General features: G+C 42.2%; 1 protein-coding gene across 1 annotated transcript; it reads right to left on the reverse strand.

Annotated features, from left to right (window-relative positions):
- Positions 1-2,818: 2,818 nt before the first annotated feature.
- prrt4a (proline rich transmembrane protein 4a) lies at positions 2,819-15,684 on the reverse strand. The gene is made up of 3 exons (XM_079567249.1): positions 15,440-15,684; positions 12,025-12,567; positions 2,819-4,847 (listed from the first exon to the last, which is right to left on the reverse strand). Exons 2-3 carry the CDS (start codon positions 12,482-12,484, stop codon positions 2,917-2,919), a joined length of 2,391 nt encoding a protein of 796 aa, XP_079423375.1. The 5' UTR covers positions 12,485-12,567; positions 15,440-15,684; the 3' UTR covers positions 2,819-2,916.
- Between the last annotated feature and the right edge of the window lie 3,915 nt (positions 15,685-19,599).

Consider the following 19,599-nt stretch of genomic DNA (forward strand, 5'->3'; position numbering starts at 1 on the left):
AAACCCTCCTCGTGACATACTTACTGCTGTCGTAGCAAAATCCCTACCTCACTCCAACATCTGCACCTTGATAGGAGAGTCAAGTATGTAATGTTTCTGTAAACTTGAAGATGGAGGCTTTGCACGTGTGTCTTTTCTAAAGCAGTTTTGAGGATGACGTCATGGTTTCAGATGAAGGGGCTGTGAAAAAGAACAGGAAATCCACGTTGAACGTTTTAGTTCTGTGTTGGGACATGTGTCTGTGAATATTTAAGCCTATGAATCTGATTTATGTCTGAAAAGTTGTGGTATGGACTGTATTCTTGTCTCTAATTAAAATGTCACACCCTGTGGCTTCATATAACTGTTATAGTCTTACAAACACTCACTGAATTACTGTGTAGGGCAGACACCATTATGACTTTTATAATATAGTTTATGACCAGTATGGGAGTTTATAGTATATCCTACAAACACTGCGTACAAATAAAAATGGTAAATGATTTTGTGAACGATGAATGTTGTATATTTTGAGTGATTTTAATGTCATTTTAGAGCCAGCCTTAAAATGTGAAAGTAACAAGCGAAGCGTCTTGTATATGTCCAAGGAAAAGGAATTTATTGACAAAGGTTCACTCAAATACGATATACTCCTGCTGCATTTAGAAATACATGCCTGTTGTAAAGTTATGTATACAATCTCTATTTTCCCTGCATTATGTACATTTCTATATAGAATTGGAATCATGCAGATATATTTTTCTAAAACTTTCCAACGTCCTTGCATTGTACACATTACATGTTCTATCAAAAGCGTGGAAAACCAGCCCTATGAAAACTTGAAAACTCATGTCCACCGTCTGTCTCCTGGTACTTTCAATAAATAACATTTGATAGCTACTGGTTTCATTTGATTTGTTTTTTGACAGGGGCGTCCACCTTCACCTATAGTTTTCTGACTGAATAAAAATGCTCAAATAGGTCACTGCAAACTGAAAATCTGAATAGATGTCCCGTCATGTGGCTCGGGAGATACTGACTTTCCCAAATTAGCTTCCCAAAGGTTTCTAAGATTTTCTCCTTAAGCTTGATCAGTCGAATTCTATTCCTGCCATCTTATACTGTAAGTCAAGTCAAGTTTATTGATGCATTTTCAAAATCTGAATAATGATAGAGCCATGTTTGAATTTATAGGTTTATTCTGTTGACATTACATGCAAAAAAAGAGGGGATTTGGGATTTCCATTGATTAAACTAGTTATTGTTGAAATAAATCTGTTAGAAGAAAAAATCTACTTTATCCTTGTTTTTCTGAGGTTCAAAACCAAAAATATCAGGTGTAGGAATTTGATATTTAAAGGAAATTTAAAAATCCTTCAAGGAAAAACATTTAAATCTTGTTCATTTCTATAGGCTACTAGAAGACATTTCCGGCAGTTTTTGCTTTGTAAAAATAGTTGACTTGTAATAAAGACTGGAGACCCCTGCTTTTGTGAACAGATTACAATGGCAGTCAGCTTTGCCTTTATAAATATTATAAATAATAAATAGTGGCTTTAAATGCCAAACTGGAAATTGACCTGTGTCAGACCAAGTCAAATTGATTGTACATACAGTATTAATACTTCACTATTAAAGCAGCTACCCTCCATTTCACAGTAGTTTTCATTGCTTGTGATGGATAATAACCTGGAAAATGTTGTTATTGATCTTGTTCGTGCAAGCAAAGCAAAATTGATAACATACAGTTATTGAGCTGCTGCTTGTGCATATATTTGAGTTTGAAATGTGTAACTCCCATTCTCACACAATACTCTCATTCCAAAAAGAGTCACTAGAGGGCAGTAATAAGTTAAGCTCATGCTGTCAGTTTCCACAGTACAATATTCTCACTTCAACTGCAAAACCAATATGTCATTTTAAAGTAACATTTTTAAAGCAGACACAACAGAAAACATTCAACATTAATCTGGTTTATAAATAAATAAATCAGGCTTAAAAGTCTTTACTATACAGCAGAGATTCTTCAACTCTTCCCACAAGTGGAAAGGAAACGTTTGGCACACATTCTAAGGAGACGTGAAGCAAACAAGCACCTAGACAGGATATTCCAGAACCAAACCTATACTAACCAAGACTACGGCAGTCTGAAAGACCAGCACTGTGGAATTCAAAATACAGCATTTTGTCCACAGATTATTTAGTTGTGATCAGATTTTCCACAATGTTGCCTATAGTTTTCCCTGGTTCGAAATTTGTTGTGACTTTTATTATTTATCCTAGGGCAGTGTCACGAGAGTCACGAGGCCTGAGCTGGGGTGATTAACAAAGAAAACAATGTAAATAAATATTGCTTAATGTATCTATTAATCTAGTATCTAGTGATGAATATACTGTATTGTTGAATAGTTTTGTACAGTGGGGGCCCGGATTGTTCACATGATTGCCTGACATTTTTTGGAAACCCTTGTCCTAGGGCACAGGCAATGACGAAGCAAGAGGTAGAATTTGTTGTTGTGCAGCCTTGGTAACGATTGAGAAGATGATGTGTCAATGTTCTATACGAGTTTAGTCTAGTCTAGAACATACAACTTTGAGCTTTTTCTGATGAAACCTTGCATTTTCACTGGTGTAAAAGAATGATGAATGCTCACCACACAAATGATCCTATCGAACTAAGTCATAATTAGCCTAACTTTGACAATCACTGGATTATTAGAATGTGTTTGATGAGATTGTGCCAATTTACGCTACGCTAGGAGTAAAACCAGGTCTATACCAGGTCTAAACAAGAACCGAACCAGGATATAGCAAAATATGTACTGCATGAACTTATTACTACCAGCGCAATCATCGTAGTTTGAAAAAGTGCACATCCAGACGACTTCTTTCAAAAACATTTCCACTAAACCTCCATAGCAATCCTTTCTGCATTCCCTACAGATCGATAGTGTCACTGCACACACTCAGCGCGTCGATTTGCCGGCACACGTCGACGAACTCGGCCTGCACTGCCATATCCCACTCCAGCTGCTTACTTTCACTCAACTGCCTAGTCCCTCCCAGCCTCCTCGACGCCTTACTATCCTGGGACGCCGTGCTTGAAGTCCGGAACCTCTTGTAGTGCGCCAAGTGCGTGATGGCCCTGGGAAGGCTGCTGTGAGCGAAACTGTGGCCCCTATTGGCCCACGAGTTCGAGCGCACTTTCCCGACCTCCTTCGCTTTGCTGCACAGTTCCTGCGTCGACACGTTGGCGCCTCCTTTCCAGTCAGTTTGCTTGGATGATTGGTTGCTTTGCAGTTGCTTTTCCTGCTCAATGTCTTTGCAAGACGAGGCCCGGTACAGGCCGTTCTCCAACAGGCTGGATTTTCCGTCACGGTTTAAAGATAGACTTGAAGACGTTTGGAAGAGTCTCGGCCATTCGAAAATGCTATGCGAAAAAAGGGATTCGCTAAACAGGGCCTGGTCAATGCTTCGGGAAAGGTTAATTGGCGATGGCGGGCGCAGGTCGACGGTCGAATCGAGTCTGTTCAGCGACGATGGGTTGATCTCTGTTCCGTTTTTGGGCTGACGTGACGGACTTTGTTTGGAAGGAAGGAGTTTTTGATTGGATTTCTGGGCAAGTTCCGCTCTGCTTCCAGGAGACTCCATTGGGCAAAGCGGCAGAGTGTCTGATTTCGCTTTGGCGATATCTTCATTTTGCGGTTTACTTTGCTCCCAAGACTCATGGGAAGACAGGACGACCCCATCGGAAGCTTCCCGCGAAGGTGAAAGTCGGCTCCAAGATCCCGTTTTAGGTTTGATCATGCTTTTGATGGAGGACTTACTCTGGCAAAATATGGGGTGCGTTCCAATGAGCGCGAGACCGAGACAAACGGCAATTTCGCAAACCCGACAACCCACTTGGAAGCCCCACCATGGCCACGGGTAGAAACCTACATCGTCGTACCCGCCAAATCCGAGCGCGTGCAACATCGCGTAGAGTTGAAGACCTCCGCAGCCGAGCAAAAACATCGATGCTGCTAAGCCGGATCGTAGAGCTCGTCGCCAGTCTTCCAACTGGGCGAATGGGGATCTGGGAGGCCTTATGACTTCAGGAGAACCTGCACTTTCACCATTGTCATTCAGTCTATAAATATGCTTCCTATCTACTAGTATCAGGCAGTAGAAAACAAAGAACGAACAAGACAGGAAAATGGTAAGGCATACAAAGAGACCCTGAGGGATCAGCAGAATTATAGACGGAAGGATTGGGAAAAGCTCGAGTACGCCAACGCAGCCCAGCGACAATCCAAAATGGAAAACAGACAGTGAAATCAAAAAGCAAGGTTTGGGTAGTGCGGAAAACGACGGAGATATCGCCAAAGGTAAGGAAATTTGCAAGTTGGAACGCAGAGAAAGGAGTATAAAAGTTGCGGAGAATGCCGATATCAAACACGGAAACGGCAGCGCGCAAACCGGTACCAAAGCGAGCGGCGGAAGGCGATCTTGGTAACTGTAAGCATCGTATATCAAAATGAAAGCCTGTGTCCCGGCGAAGGAGAGGAGGAAAAAGTGCAGCAGTGCAAAGTAGAGGATTCCCGGAGGGCATCGCAGGGGCAAAGCCAACAGGCAAACCAGACAAGTCACGCCGAACGCCCCGAAGACGGAACCCAAGCCGTAGGTGTGCGCCTCCCAGGCCAGTCCCCACGTAGCCAGGGCAGAGTTCCAGTCAGAGTACAGGGGGACGAAGAGGCTCAGGCTGAGGGGGAGAGAGAGCTGGAGTGGGTCAGATGGTTGGGGTGAGTCGTCAGTATCGTTGGAGGTCCAGGAGCGGTTGGAGGCTCCACATGGAGCTATGGTGGTATTCTGGAAGTCCTTGGACGCAGCTGTGGGAAAGAAAAGACACAGATATTAGATAGTGCTGGATTAGAAATATGCTAATAATGACTTGCATTTGGATTGTTTCACACTGCATAAAATAAATATCTAGATAAGTTTAAAGGACTCAAATTCAGCATATTTATCCAAGGTTGAGTTGTTTTGACCTAGATTATCTCACCTGTTCTAGGATGACCTTGTTTCAAGAAATTGCATCTAATTTTAATTAATGTATTAGCCATCTGAAATCTCTGAAGCTCTTGTCCTCTTGCCAGTTTTACTTTTTTATTTCAAGTGAGATTACTTTACAACCAGTCTGAAATGTCATCAAACAAGCCAAGTAATCAAGGTTGAATGAGGAAAAACGTCTGGGGCAGCAGTGGCGCAGAGGGTAGAGAGGGTTGTGTTGTGACCAGAGGGTTGGCGACAGTTCGAATCCCACAGGTGCACACTGTTGTTGTGTCCTTGGGCAAGACACTTCACCCACCTTGCCTCCTGTGTATGCGTGCACTGGTATGGGTGACTGGTTATATAAATATGTTAATTTATCTATTTTTTATTTACATTCGTGAAAACCGATAGAAACATTCTCAATTCAAGTCATTTATCACACATTTATTTTAGGTAGTATTTCCCAAAGCGCTTATTGTAGTCATTATTCATTTTGCCATACACCAGCTGGAGCCCAAATTCAAACCTTCCAACCTCCCAATAATCAGATGACCTGCTCTACTACTCCACTAAAGGTCAGTGACGTCCTGAGCTTTCAAATAAACCATATGACTGCACTGCGTTTTTTGAACAAATGAGAGCGGCATTCGATACTAACGTATGCGGAGAGTTAGCATGTCAGCTAGTCCGGGAGACCTTTCAGAGTTCGTTAGCATTAGCCTGCTCAATGTATTTTTCATATAGCCGTTAGCGTCAGCCACATCACAAATCATGAACCTCAACCCATCGACCATATGGGTGAGGTCAAAGCCTAGCTAGAAATTATTAATGAATGTACTACAGACCTTTGGAGATTTTACTTAAGGTAGAAATTAGCGTGTAAAAGTGTCCTCTGAGCTAAATGCTAACTCAAATTCATTTCTGTCGGGTAGTCACATCCAATGGTCTCTAAACATCTAATTATATGTTACTGATAAAGAAACCACAAAAAAAGGACAAAAGAAACAAAAGGTGTGCATTTCTAGTTACAGGCTAAGAGCTAAAGGCAATTCTGTGATTTCTAGGATTCTAAACATACACTACCTATAATAATATGTTGTAATATGTTACTTAAAGGTACATGATATGCCAGGGCGAACAACATTAACACATATCAATCTTAAAGGGATATTTCAGGATTTTTGACATAGGGCCTCATTTCCTAGTTATCCAGAGTGTTGCTCATTTCTGGAGATTTTTTTTTTGTAATTCATGCAGAGTTTCGTGGCGCTAGGCTAATGCAAGGCTAGTGCATTTCTATGGTATCAGCTAGCCTGCATTCAAAACAGTCCGACCCGCTCCACAGTGCACCTGAGGCAAATCACTTATAACACCAGACTAACCATATAAATGTCTGTGTTGATAGAGTAATTTTAACCGTTTTGCATTTAAAATAACTTATATTTGAGCAGCATCAGCTTCGTGGTTGTATAAGCTACGCTGCGGCGGAGTGATCTGCTAGAAAATAGTCCCTCAAAATGCGATCATTCATGTGATGCAAGGTCAGTAATATTCCAAAAATTATTCTATGGACACAGACATTTATATGGTTAGTCTGGTGTTATAAGTGATTTGCCTCAGGTGCACTGTGGAGCGGGTCACACTGTTTTTAATGCAGCAACACTCTGGATTACTAGGAAATGAGGTCCTATGTCAAAAATCCTGAAATATCCCTTTAAGTCGACACAACGGCAGTATGTGCTTTGGACAAGTTTGCATCCACACTGATGTCTCTTTTTAGGGCTGTCAAAAAGAAAAACGGAGCCTCAAATAGCTGTCCCTCCACCGGAGCTGCATCCGTAACGCCTCCCTCGACAATTGCCCCATTTTTTTTATTTGCGTATTCGTCCCCAATAGAATCAAAGACGCCCCCAGAACTATTCCTCTCTTTAACCCGACGTGAACCGAGCCGATCCGAAGCACCCAGTTCTGCGAGTCCAAAAATAGAGCAGCGAGCGCGAATGAATCTATAATAAAAGAGAGCAGGGCTGTGGCGGCGGGGGGTTTGTAAAGTGGGTCACACAGAGAAGAGCGAGAGGAGGGAGGCTGTTGATTAGCCAGTATTGACCTCACACTGCTGCTCTCAATCTGACTGAGGGGACGGCAGGGGCTATTATTAAGTGTGACCTGCTGCTAACGCTTCAATATTTAATCCCGACTAGTGTTGGGGCTGATACAATTACAGAAAGTCAATCAAATAACAGTTTCAGTGGGGCTTTTATGTAAGGGTAATGTATAGAACGCTGGTCATTATCGGGAAAATAAGTACGGCTATTGCCAACTGAACACACACACAAAATAACACACTTTTATGAAGGCCGAAAGGTTTATTTAATGTTTATAAAGGGCAACGTTTGTTATGATTCCAGGCAGTGTGGCTAGGCTTATTGCTAGCCAGCTACTTAGTTGAAGGTGCAGTTGGAGAGGAGGAATGATGGTGAATCAATGGGTAAGTTGAAAGTCGGACTCCCGTTAACTTCACAAGCATTTCTCCCAACTTCTCTCGCAGGGACGGGGACAGAGACAGTGTCCTCTACTACTACCATACCGCCTTTGCTCTGCCTGATCCCGTCAGGCTTTAGAAGCTAAGCAGGGAAGGGCCTGGTCCATACTTGGATGGGAGAACGTTTGAGAAACACCAGGAAGCCTGGTGAATGTAGTGAGTGAGTGGTTGGTGGAGGTCGGTGACCAGAGCGTTGTCATTTCCAACCTCATCTGAACACACTGTGGCTGGGGAACACTTCACCGCCATTACTTTAGCGTCTAGTCCAAGTGACACCGTCTGGGAATTGTTCTAAAAATGAGAGCGTTCGTTTCCTTCCAATGAGATTTCTTGAACATGCAGTTGTTTCTGTTCTTGTGACTTAATTTTTGTTTAAAGGGGGGGGTATTATGCAAAATCGACTTTTTCAAGCTTTACATCATGTTATTCTGTCATTCCCTCATTAAAAACATGCCTGAAGTGTTGCCTTGGCACATTCATGTATTTTTGAGTAATCTGTATAAACTCTGATGGCAGCCATTTTAGGGATAGGTTTGCCTGAGTCCTCCTAGGAACGCCCCCACCTCCTGGAGACGCCTCCGAGCTTTCGTCACCAGCCGAGTAACCAACCACTGCTCCTCAGCAGAACCCCCTCCCCACTGATGCCACAGACAGCGTGTGGAGGGTCCGTGTCAGAAAGGGTCAGAGGTTCTTAAAGAGACAGAGGCCTATTTCAAGACATTCACTACAGCCATTTTGAGAGAGCAATTTTATACAAGGCAGTTATTCTAATTTACTGCATTTACAGACCAACAGAAGGTTTCGTCATCATTGTAGTGTGATATAGACTGGAGCTATGTGATTGAAAAAAACATAATACCCCCACTTTAAAGCATGACTTTGTGACATGATATGGTTGATAATGTGTGGCATGAAATAGTGCCACTTGAAGGATTGGGAATATTTTGTGAACCGGTGCCCCCAATACTATGATGACCAATTCTATACATGCGTTTCCAATGACATCATGCTTAGTTCCGGCGGCCATTTTGCTCAAGAAGACAACAGTTAAAACACGACCCTTGAGAGCGCACATTTATGTGATATAACCAGCAAATCTGTCGAGCTACAACAGGATTTACTAAAGATCTGTTTCACTCCACAGACTAAATTAACACATCAAAGAGGAAACAGAAAAACTTTCTCTGTGATTTTTACAGTTTGTCATGTCAACAGAGTCTCAGTCTGAGCCAGTGTTTAAGCTGCTCAAGACGTTAGCATGCTACCGGTTAGCAACTGTCAATGGCTTCAATACGATAAACACATGTGTGGCTCACTTCTATGAACACTGAGGAAACACTACAGTAACAGCTCAGCTCAAATACGGTGAAATTACAAGTAAGTCTGGATTCACCCATATACGACACAACCATCTTTCACCAAAGAAAAAAAAAAAGAGTGGTGCGCACTGAATGGGTGCTGCTGCCGGATGCTCTCTCATCGAATGCAATTTCTCCATCTGTGAGATCAATAAAGTGTCATCTTATCTTATCTTATCTTATATGTCTATGTTCGAAGACAGACAAACGGGAAAAAACTAAGCTTTCTGCCATTTCTCCACCACTACTTACAAATGTTGAATTATGAATATAATTTTCTAGTAAATAGACACAGAGAGAAGCAAAGTTGTTCCACTGCCCATGAATGCATAAATAACTGAGTATGTTAACTAATGCTATCGCTACAGCTTCATGCTACATAGTTTTTCACTTCTCCTGAACAATCTGCAACCTCCATATGGACCCGATTTTGACTTGACTTTATTTGTGTGTGATAAATATGTTTATTGATGAAGATGGCACGTCATGATGACTAGACGGCGCTAATGATAAAGGCTCCAATTTGAGGTTTGGTAGTTTTAACATTTAACATGAAACAACTTAATACAGAAACAACAAATCGCGTACTACCTTCAGACACAGTTAGGGGCAACTTTGAAAATTCTGTATTTTGGTCTTTTTTTTTTTTTTTCTATATCTGTTAATATTTAGCCTCAAACATAGCAAATTATAAAAAGATGCCATATGAACCGCTCGAACAGTTTTATTAATGCTAAATTGCGGACTTTGTAGCTAAGGGGCTACGTGATAAATACCCAGATTGTCGTCTTTATCAAGAGTCTGCCAGAAAACGTGATACCTGTAACAAATTCCCTTCCCCTCGGCTAGGCCATGCCACCTTGTATGAAGCGTTGCCATCTGTATCTATACATTAAATATAGTAAGGCCACATTCACTGCCCGGCCAACTGCCCCCACCTGGATTTGTAGGATAAAATGTTTTTTAGTCATCCAATAAAGAATGGATTTGGATATTGTTTCAAACATCAAGCACTGACAAGGCTCTGTAAGGCAAAGTGTTCCCATGCTGGATTTGAAGGGTTAACTCCTCCCGGACCTGTGTGTTGTGTGTGTCAACAGAGCCCTATTGTGACAGGCCTGTGTTATTCTGTGGTGTTTGTTATGGACTTGGTTAACTTAACAGCTCAGTGTGAAGGACTGTTTGTTTAGCTCTAATGCATGCACCACCAAGCTGAGGGTTCTAAAGACCCAACTATCACTGAGACGTTTTCTCTCAATGACACTGCCACAACAGTCTGCATTATAACATTTAGCTCTGGACGTAATCTGTGCCAATGTGTTCAAATAACACATATTATGCCTCTTGTTCTCAGTGCTGTTGGGTGGAAAATCTCATATGAATTGTATGAATTTACGTAAAGTTTTTTTAAAGGCATCATGTGGCACATTTTGAATTCTACTGTTGCCGCTACAAACACATTTTCAGTGGGTAATCAAATAATTGATTTGGACGACACCCTTTAGTCTAGTGGTTCTCAAATGATATGGCGTCGGGACCCACAATCACGCTGGGATGATAAGCCGCATCCCAAAAACAACTTAGAATTGTTAAATATCATGTAAAATACTGTATTTTACACAGGACGTGAGAGCATAAAAGTCAAAAGATTGATTAAAATATTAAATCCTGGTTAATCACATGAATGTCATTGTTACCTTAAATTAATCACACATTTTATCTTTTCTAAATGTCTGTTGAATTATTATTTTAATACTCTAATACTCTTATATCGGATGACCAGTTCCATGACACTGGAAAGTAGGACACTGGAGCTCAAAAGTTAGGACAAAGGATCAAAAGTGAGGACAAATAGACCTAAATGAGCAATGTATTCATAATGTTACGTTCTACTAAAATGTACAAACCATCAATATTGTTGCATTAGGAACAGAGAATGCCATTAACCTAAAATAATTCGCTTTTTATCATCTAATGATTGTAGTCTACAGTAGGCCTTTAAGCCTTTTTAACATTATTTTGTCACTCTCCATTTTCGCTATACATTTAATGGTGAAAACAAGTCTCCATGGTAACGCTGAGGGCAGGGGCTGACTCTCTCCCCCCTTTCGTTCACACACTTTGAGATGGACAAAAACAAACAGAGCCATGATCTGGTGATACCTGTCTCTTCCCTGATCTTCAGTGTGCTCCCTCTGAGCGCGAGTGCGTGTGCTGCACAGCTATGCAGTCGGCTCACGCTGCATGAGCCATTAGCTCTAATGCTAACGGCCTTCTATCAAAGTCCGGACCTCATTTATATACAAGCTTTATAAAATGTACCTTACGAAAACCAGCCCGGTTTCTTTAATTGTAACTAACCCAGCGTTATCACAGGAGGAACATCTAGCTGTAGAAAGTTCAAAAAAATTAGAAACCAGTTTTTGCAGTTGTTTGGAAATGTGTGGAAAGTGCAATGCTAACTAATGGAAAACTAGCTTGTTTTTCCGCCTAAATATGGAGGTACTGCAGCAATGGCGGACAATGTCGGCCCCCTAGCGTCGCGGTCCAACCATCAGCCACTGGGTGGGTGCGCAGGCACAGCTGTGCTGTCGGCTCACGCTGCATGAACAACGGCTGCGCTGGCATCGCGCGACAAAGCTTCCCACAGCGGCCGTAGCGAATCTAAATGAACACGCAATTTAAATACATCGCTGACAGGGAGGCAGCAGAGGTGCGCATTTATGAACAGCTGCTGCTCACTAAACTACAGCTTAAAAAAAAAACACAAGGTCACAAACAGCGTTAATCGCGCGATAAAAAAAATCTGCGCTGTTATAATTGTTTTGCGATAACGTGATAATACTGCAATATTTTGGACAGCACTAAAAAAGATCTATACAGGGTTTGCCGAAAGAGACTATGAGACTCTTTATATCATAATTTGCAATGTTTGATGGCTAATGCTAACGGCTATAGGAAAAATACATTGAGCAGGCTAACGGACTTTGAAAAGGTGCCCTAATTAGCCAACTTGCTAAGCGTTCGCATACGTTATGATGGAACACCGCTTCTACTTTTTATTTCCATGGCCTTGAGTGTCACCTGAAGGAGCCCAAAAAGCTTCAAACGTACCCTCATTGCTCGCAGCGTCCCCCTCTGCACTTAGGTATTGTTCTGTCGCTGGAGAAGTCCATTCCCAGTTGTTGGCCGCTGTAGTTGAATTCCCAGCAGATGTTAGTAACTCCACACCAGTGCTGGCCGGCGATTCGCTCCGTGACGTTGGTTGCTTCTCCCTACGTTCTGTCGCCGTTCCATTGGACTCCAGTGAAGATTGTACATTTTGGTTTGTGAGGATGTCTCTTGGTGCTTCTGAACTCCCAAGGACATACTCAGCTTCAGCATATTCCCCTAGAGCTCCTTGGGTGTCCTCCTCCGGAGACGATGACCACTGTAGAAAAAACTCCAGTGGGCTCCTCTTTGCCAAGGGAGATGTGGGAAACCCATTTTGCTTCTCCAAGTCGCCTTCCTCAGGGAGCGCCGACACGAGGGATGAACCATAGACGAAGAGATACAAACTGCATAGAAGCATCATGGCGGAGTGCAAACTTTTGAGTCACATGGTGCAAGGAAGTCAGTGGATTTTAATGGTGGAGGCCACATCAACTGCCAAGGGATCTGGACAAAATAGATTCAGAAGTAGTTAGTTTAAAGACGGTCAAGGACTAAAGAAACATCAAGTGTGAAGTGACCCGGAATCCTTTATCATCAAGTTCTGCCATTTTCAAAAGCTGTAAGCGACCTGAAGTGTCCAGAAGTACAAGGTGTTCAGTACTGAGAGACATCGCCAATGAGACATGTGAGAAAAGTGGAAACCCGACCACTAGACGCATACGCTGAAGTGTTTAGACTGGGTCAGGAATGATGTATAGACTGGACTGTTGAGATCTTTGACTGTTACTTAGCGTCTTTTCCGCTCATGTCACTTCTTTTTTTGAAATTTCAAAATTGCTGCATCCTTTGATCAATTTGTGACTTTGTCAGACATTTTCAGATGTCTTTTACTACCCCTTTTGCACGAGGGAAAATAGCTGCATAATAATTATGCACTTGATTTTGCTTTGCTTTGGCCACACTTCCTTTCATTACATCACCATCACCTGGGACCAGAGATAGAAGATAGAAGAGATATTCCCTTGTGGTCTGTGAAATGAACATGGCTGCTCAGTCTGCTCCTATGAAGCCTGTTCCTTAAAAGGGCAAAAAGTCAGGAAGCCCAGACCGACTACAAGCCTCCACCGCGCTTAAGAGACTGTCAGTCATAGGTTTAGGCTTCCACTTTTCATTGCTGATGTACAAAAAACAGCATGGCTAGAAATATGACACCTACCCCAGCATTGTCACATGGGTTTTAGAAAAAAAAACTCTTTAGAGCCAGGCTTTTAAGCACTTTAAATAAGGCCTAAAGCTACATAGGAACCCTGTTTACCAATTGTCTTTTGGAGTCGCCCCTGGCCATGGGTTGGTATTATAGCAATGTCAGCTCCCCGCCATGAAGACCACAAAAAAGGGCTTTCCTCGCCATTGCCAGGGACGCTTTAATCCAAAATGCCTTTCAGTTTTAAGCAGTTTGGAGTTTGAAAATGTGAAGAAAAAAAATATATGGTCACTTGCGTAGTAATTGTGTATGCAGTGTATGCAAGTATGTTGACCTAGTCAGTGAATCGTACTGACTGTCCAATAAAACTTGCTCTTTATGTGGCCATGACCTTTGAGTTAGAGTTAGAGCAGTGGTGTGGTGTCCAAACTTGTTTCATGGTGGGCCACATATTAAAGTCGACACACGTCTTGAAGGGCCACAGATGGTGGTCAGTGCAGTGAAACATCAAACATCTGGGCACATTTGGCAAAGGTTTTCTCCACACCTTTATTTAGGCTTGGAATCATTATGCAGCTCTGGTTCACAATAAAATGCTAATTATTGCAGTTATAGTTGTGTAGAATGAGTAAACTAGGTACCATTTCTTGCATAGTGGCACACTGTGTAACATTTTGGATTACACTGTTGCCAATGCAAAACATGGTCCTAATGAGCAGCTCGACACAGATGATCCTATTTCTGCAGAAATAAATGTCTCAAATTGAACATAATCATTATTTTTTTGTTGTTTTGACTAATTAAGATTTAGTTGGCCATTTGACCTGGATTATATCACTTGTTCTAAAATGCTTCTGACCCGTTTCAATACATTTTATCTTTATTTCAGGTTAATATATTTGCCAGTGGTTTAAGAAAATGTCACTTAACCCAGTTATACGTTCTCATTTCTAACAAAGTAAACTTGGTCTGGCCAGGAACATTTTAAAGCAGTACTAAGTAACTCTTCCCCCTAGAGGCCATTAGTGCAACTGCAGGTGTAGTAGCAAGTTACGATTTTTTAACTTATTAATTGTCTTGGAGAGTAAATACTACGCTGACAGGAAAGGCGAAGGGAGAGAGGGTTACTGTGCATCCAATTATACAATGGAAATATTTTTTTCACTCAAACTTGGCTGTAAATACTGTTTAAAGTGACGTTAGCCCGCAGTTAGCTTTGCCCGTTAGCATGTTAGCTTCTTCTTCGTGATTACATTAGTGTGTATTGCTTTCTCCGCACCGGGGGCAGTCAAGTTGCAAACATGGTTTTCTGGCCAGTGACACCAGGGGGAGATGAAAGACCCTCCAATCATCCCATTAACACTTGTATTACCCCCACAGGGACTACGGAAAGGATTTATTAAGGTAAATAAGTTACTTAGTACTGCTTTAAATCTAAATGAGTGAAAACTGCTCAAACCAAGATATTCTCAATTCAAGTCATTTAAACCCACGTTTGATATTGAGAAAATCCATTCTTTAGTTGACATCTCCATGGAGACGAGCTGGAGACGTCCCGCTCCCTGTTTTAAAATAAAATACCATCTCGGTGGCCCCGAAGACACTCCATGATTAATTGTTTTTAGGGTTTTCTGGTAGGGTTTCACTGTTGATTGAACCGTCTCCATGGTTACGTGTACATTATATCCCAAAAACCTACCAGAAACCCTAAAATCACTGGAAGGCCAAATATGCACAAATATCAACTGTTTTTTCCACATAAAAAGTTGCATAGTTCACCTTTAAGTTATCAACAGTTATTAACTGTTCAACATATCACTTTTTGCACGGTGTGTCTCTTGTTCTTTCATTTTACAAAGTGCTATAAAATCACAAAAAATGTCATACGGTAAAAGCACATTGGTCATACGGTAAAACAGACTTAGGTTCTATATTTCTTTATGAAGTCCATTACTAAACATCAAACGTGTGGTGTTTGAGTGAATGATTGGTTATATGGTCGCTGTGGCCACTGACGCACATTGGCAGCCAGGCTTCCACCAGACTACCCCAGGGCAGCTGTGGCTACGTAGCGAAATTTGGTGGATTGGTATGATTTTAGCGTCCTATCACGCTGTCTCCAAAGTCAAGCCAACGCAACGCGCTAACAAGCAGATTAAACTGTGCACTCACGCTCTCCGCCGCTTCGCCCCAAACATCTCCGCTGCCCGCAGTGCTCTGAATCCCATCACCAGCCCCTCCGACACCAGCTCTGTGGCGCAGTCCTGCAGTCCGTGTCTCCTTCTGCTCGACACGGTCCACACATGGGACAGACCCCTCCTCCTCCAGCCGCTACACGCACGCACCAGTCCTGTGCGCCGCCAGCATGGGGGGATAACACACGAGCCGCTGCATGTGGGATGAGAGAGGCGAAGAGAGGCAGAGAGGGAGAAAGAGAATGTGGAAGTATGTCAGGGTAACGGGAGCAGTGTGTGGGTTTCGTCAGCGCTGCAGATCAATGGGGGTTTACATGTGATTTACAAGTGGTGCAGCGCGCGTCGGTGGAAACGTCTGGAAATGGACCGGGAGAGAAGAGGCACCATCTTAACAGACAGAACTCGACCATTTAAAAACAATGTGGCCTGGAAAAAAAAAGAAAAAAAAAGTAGCCTATTTAGTTTGCCGGAGAAAACATTAAACTTTTGGCCACTTTTTGTTTCATGTGAATATAGGCCTAGTACGACACAAGATATTAACAGTAGGTAAAACTACCTGACTGACAGTTTAAAGGAAAACTTCTAACATCCTGACCCCACTTTGACATTAACAATAATAGAAATGAAAAGGAGGAGCGGCGTTCGATCCGGCATCTCTGGAATCGGCCATATATGGTCATTTTAGGGGATAACAATTTTAAGAAAAATCTAAACTTTCTCTAATTATTCAAAAAACTAGGCTACTTCATCAAATGCTGAATTGTGAATGTAGTTTTCTACTAAATAAAGATACAGAGACATGGCGAGGAGAGAAGTGGTTTAACATTCCATAAATACATAAATAACGGAGAATGCTAACATGGTGTTTCATGTTAGCACCGTGCTACACGCTAATGCTAGCTAGCGCTAGCATTAGACTGCCGTTTTTTCACTTCTACTGAACAATCTGCTGTGACTAAGCATCCATATGGACCTGATATAGACTTGACTTTATTTGTAGCCTATGTGACAGATATGTTTATATTTCGACAGAAAATGGCTAAAAGAGTGAAAAATTATGTTTCCCAAAAGATTCTATTTTCCCCCTCGGTGAGGCCACGCCCCCCTCTATGACGAGACGCCGTCTGTATGCTGACAGCTAGCAAGATGGCTAGTCCTGCTCCTTTTCCCATAGGTGTTAGCATTAGCCATTAAACATTGCAAATTAATGATCCAAATGTTTTCAGCTGTTGTCAATCCATAGACCACATTCAGGTCAAAGCCTAGTTATAAATCATTAACGAATGTCTGAGGTTTTGATTTGAATACAAATTGGCGTAGAAAAGTGTCCTGTGAGCGAAATGCTAAATCACATTCAGTCACATTTCTGATCTTCGTGGGGTCAGACACACATCCAACATCCTGTTATAATATGATAATGTTAAAAACACCACAGAAATGAAGCCTAGGCGTTAATTCAACCTGGTAGACTAATTTCAGCCTCACCGACCTCCAGCCGATGATCGTTTCCGAGAGGGCCACACCTCCACCTCAGTCATCAGCGTAAGAGCTGAACCTCTGTGGGAGCCAATCATCGCCCTCGGTCCCACTTTTAAGCCCCAGCAATCATGGTTCGTTCACTTCCCAGCTGCGCTGCGACCCGCCTCCACCCCATCTCCGCCTCTTCCATCCACGGCTTCTTCCTGCTGCATCTTCACAGGTCTCCCATACCACCAACAGTGTCCAGGCTCCGGGGGAAGACATCCCTAACTACAAGCTGACTTTCATACATACGTCGATGTCTACCGCCGGGGTCTGATCGCCAAAACTAATATACATGTCAATAAATCTTCCTAATCGCTGCTTTTGTCTGTTTGAGTCTATCCAGGTTGAAATGACATATAAGCCATTCTTAAGTATTGCATCTGGCTTCCCTATTCATTTGTATGGGGATAGAACTCTCAGTTTAAACAGGTACCAGCAGCAGTGTTGGAATGTCTATGATTTATTTGTCAACAATAAGCCATTCAGAAAGATGGCCAATGGTCTTGGGACATCAGCAACATTAGAAAATCTGATTAACTTACAGACAGGGAGCAATATTTCTAAAGATGTATTTATGGCAGAAGAGAAGCCTAAAAGAAACAATGTAACCTTATATCCTTAGGTTTCGATGTGTTTAAATGACAAATAAACCAAATGAGAGGAAACGGCATATGTTTTATTTTATATTTTCCAGGAGCAGCCTCCCAAACCCCCCTACCTATCCACTGACGTGTCTCCCTGATCTTCACCTTCTTTTGAATAAAGCCTGTGGGCCAAAACATCCTTTAAATAAGATCACTCACCAGCGTTGACATTCCCACATTCTTGGTCAGGATGGGAGTCTGTGAGGTCTTTAATCAGTGGGGAAGTCCAACGGTCACGTGGCTTAATTCAATCAGCTGCACTCTTCAGACAATGGTCCACTTACAGAAGCAGAGTCTTGTGCTATGGTTTTATTTGAAGCATACAGTGGTATGCAGAAGTATGGGCCCCCCTTTAATCTTTCGACATTTTGCCATACTATGGACCATAAACACAAGTATATTTAATTGAAATTTTATGTGAAAGACACACACTAAGTGACACACAATTGTGAAGGTACAACCAAAACCCAAATGTCATAATAAAAGGAGTGAAGTCAATTTGTTGTGCGGGTCCGAGAGTGTCGATCCAAAAAGTCTCTTGCAGCTTTCTCTAAGATCCATTTTCACTGTCTATGGCCATAATTCTGAGGCAATTCTGAGTACTAAGAAACTCATGCCCCTAGAGGCAATAAGCGCCACTGAAGGTGTTGTAGCATGTTGCGGTTTTTTACTCACTAATTGTCCCTGAGAGTAAATACTACACTGACAGAAAAGACAAAGGGACAGAGGGATATTGTTCATCCAATTACACAATGGAGATCTTTTTTTTCACTGAAACCTGGCTGTAAATACTGTTTAAGTGTTGCTAGCACCGCAGATACCTTTGCCTGTTAGCCTGCTAGCTTCTTCTTCATGACACCATTAGTGTGTATTGGTGGCTCCTACCCGGAAGCTGGAAAGTTGCAATTGTGGTTTTCTGGCCAGAGACACCAGGGGGGTGATGAAATCATCCCATTAACACTTGTATCACCCCCAGAGGGACTACGGAAAGGATTTATTAAGGTAAACAAGTTACTTAGTACTGCTTTAAAGTATTGAAGTGTTTGCTGCTGAAATTATGAAGTACAAATCAGTTAAAACAATAGTTGTGGATAATGATATTTGTCATGAGCCTGAAGCATTGACAGTACGTCGGCACCAACTGTTCTGTCACACAGGGCAAAATAAGCAGCTGGTTGTTTACTTTGGAGACTTATTTAACCTCTTCCCCCCTACTTTAACCAAATGCATTTTTTACAGTTTGGCTTTTCGGCTCTTTTGTGTTTTTTTTATGTTGCTTTTTAATCACTCTTCAGTCATGCTTTTGCCTCTCTTTTGTTGCGATTTTACCACTTTTTTCAAGAAGCTTTTAGATCTGGGTAAAGCCAAACTGGAGCGGAGTGGAAAGTATTGTATTTAACTTTTGTTGTGCACTCTCTGGAAATCAGTCCAAATTTCAACAAGTATTATTTCATCACATACTCTTCTTACTTTGCTTATCACTCTGAGCTCCCGGGCCTCGACTGTCTGCCCGGGGATGGCACAGGAAAGCAGGGTTCTGTTTGTGATTTCAGGTCCTGGAAGCGGAAACAAAGCCAGGCCAAACACATGAGCTCACGCTGGCTTTGGGAAAGTCAGTGGGCCGCTGTTTGGACAAGTCACCCCCCGTCCAACAGGAGGCAGAGAGAGGGGACGGGGGGAGGGCAGACCAAGCTGCACAAGCAAAAAGACCACAACACTGAGGAGGACTTCATCAGGTCAGAAAGACTGTGAGTTTAGTTCAGTTGGCTTTGTTGTAAAGTCTCGCACATGTAAAGCACATACTGTGGATACAAAATGTTAATAAATATGACACCAAAATGACATTATGTAGAAGTGGCTCGGCAACGTGTTTTTACTGTTATCTTCTTGAGCAGTGTTTTTCAACCACTGTGCCGTGGCACACTAGTGTGCCATGAGATATTGTCTGGTGTGCCGAAATTATCCAATT

Source organism: Gobius niger (genome assembly GCF_951799975.1).
Source record: "Gobius niger genome assembly, chromosome: 12".
Taxonomy (NCBI): Eukaryota; Metazoa; Chordata; class Actinopteri; order Gobiiformes; family Gobiidae; genus Gobius; species Gobius niger.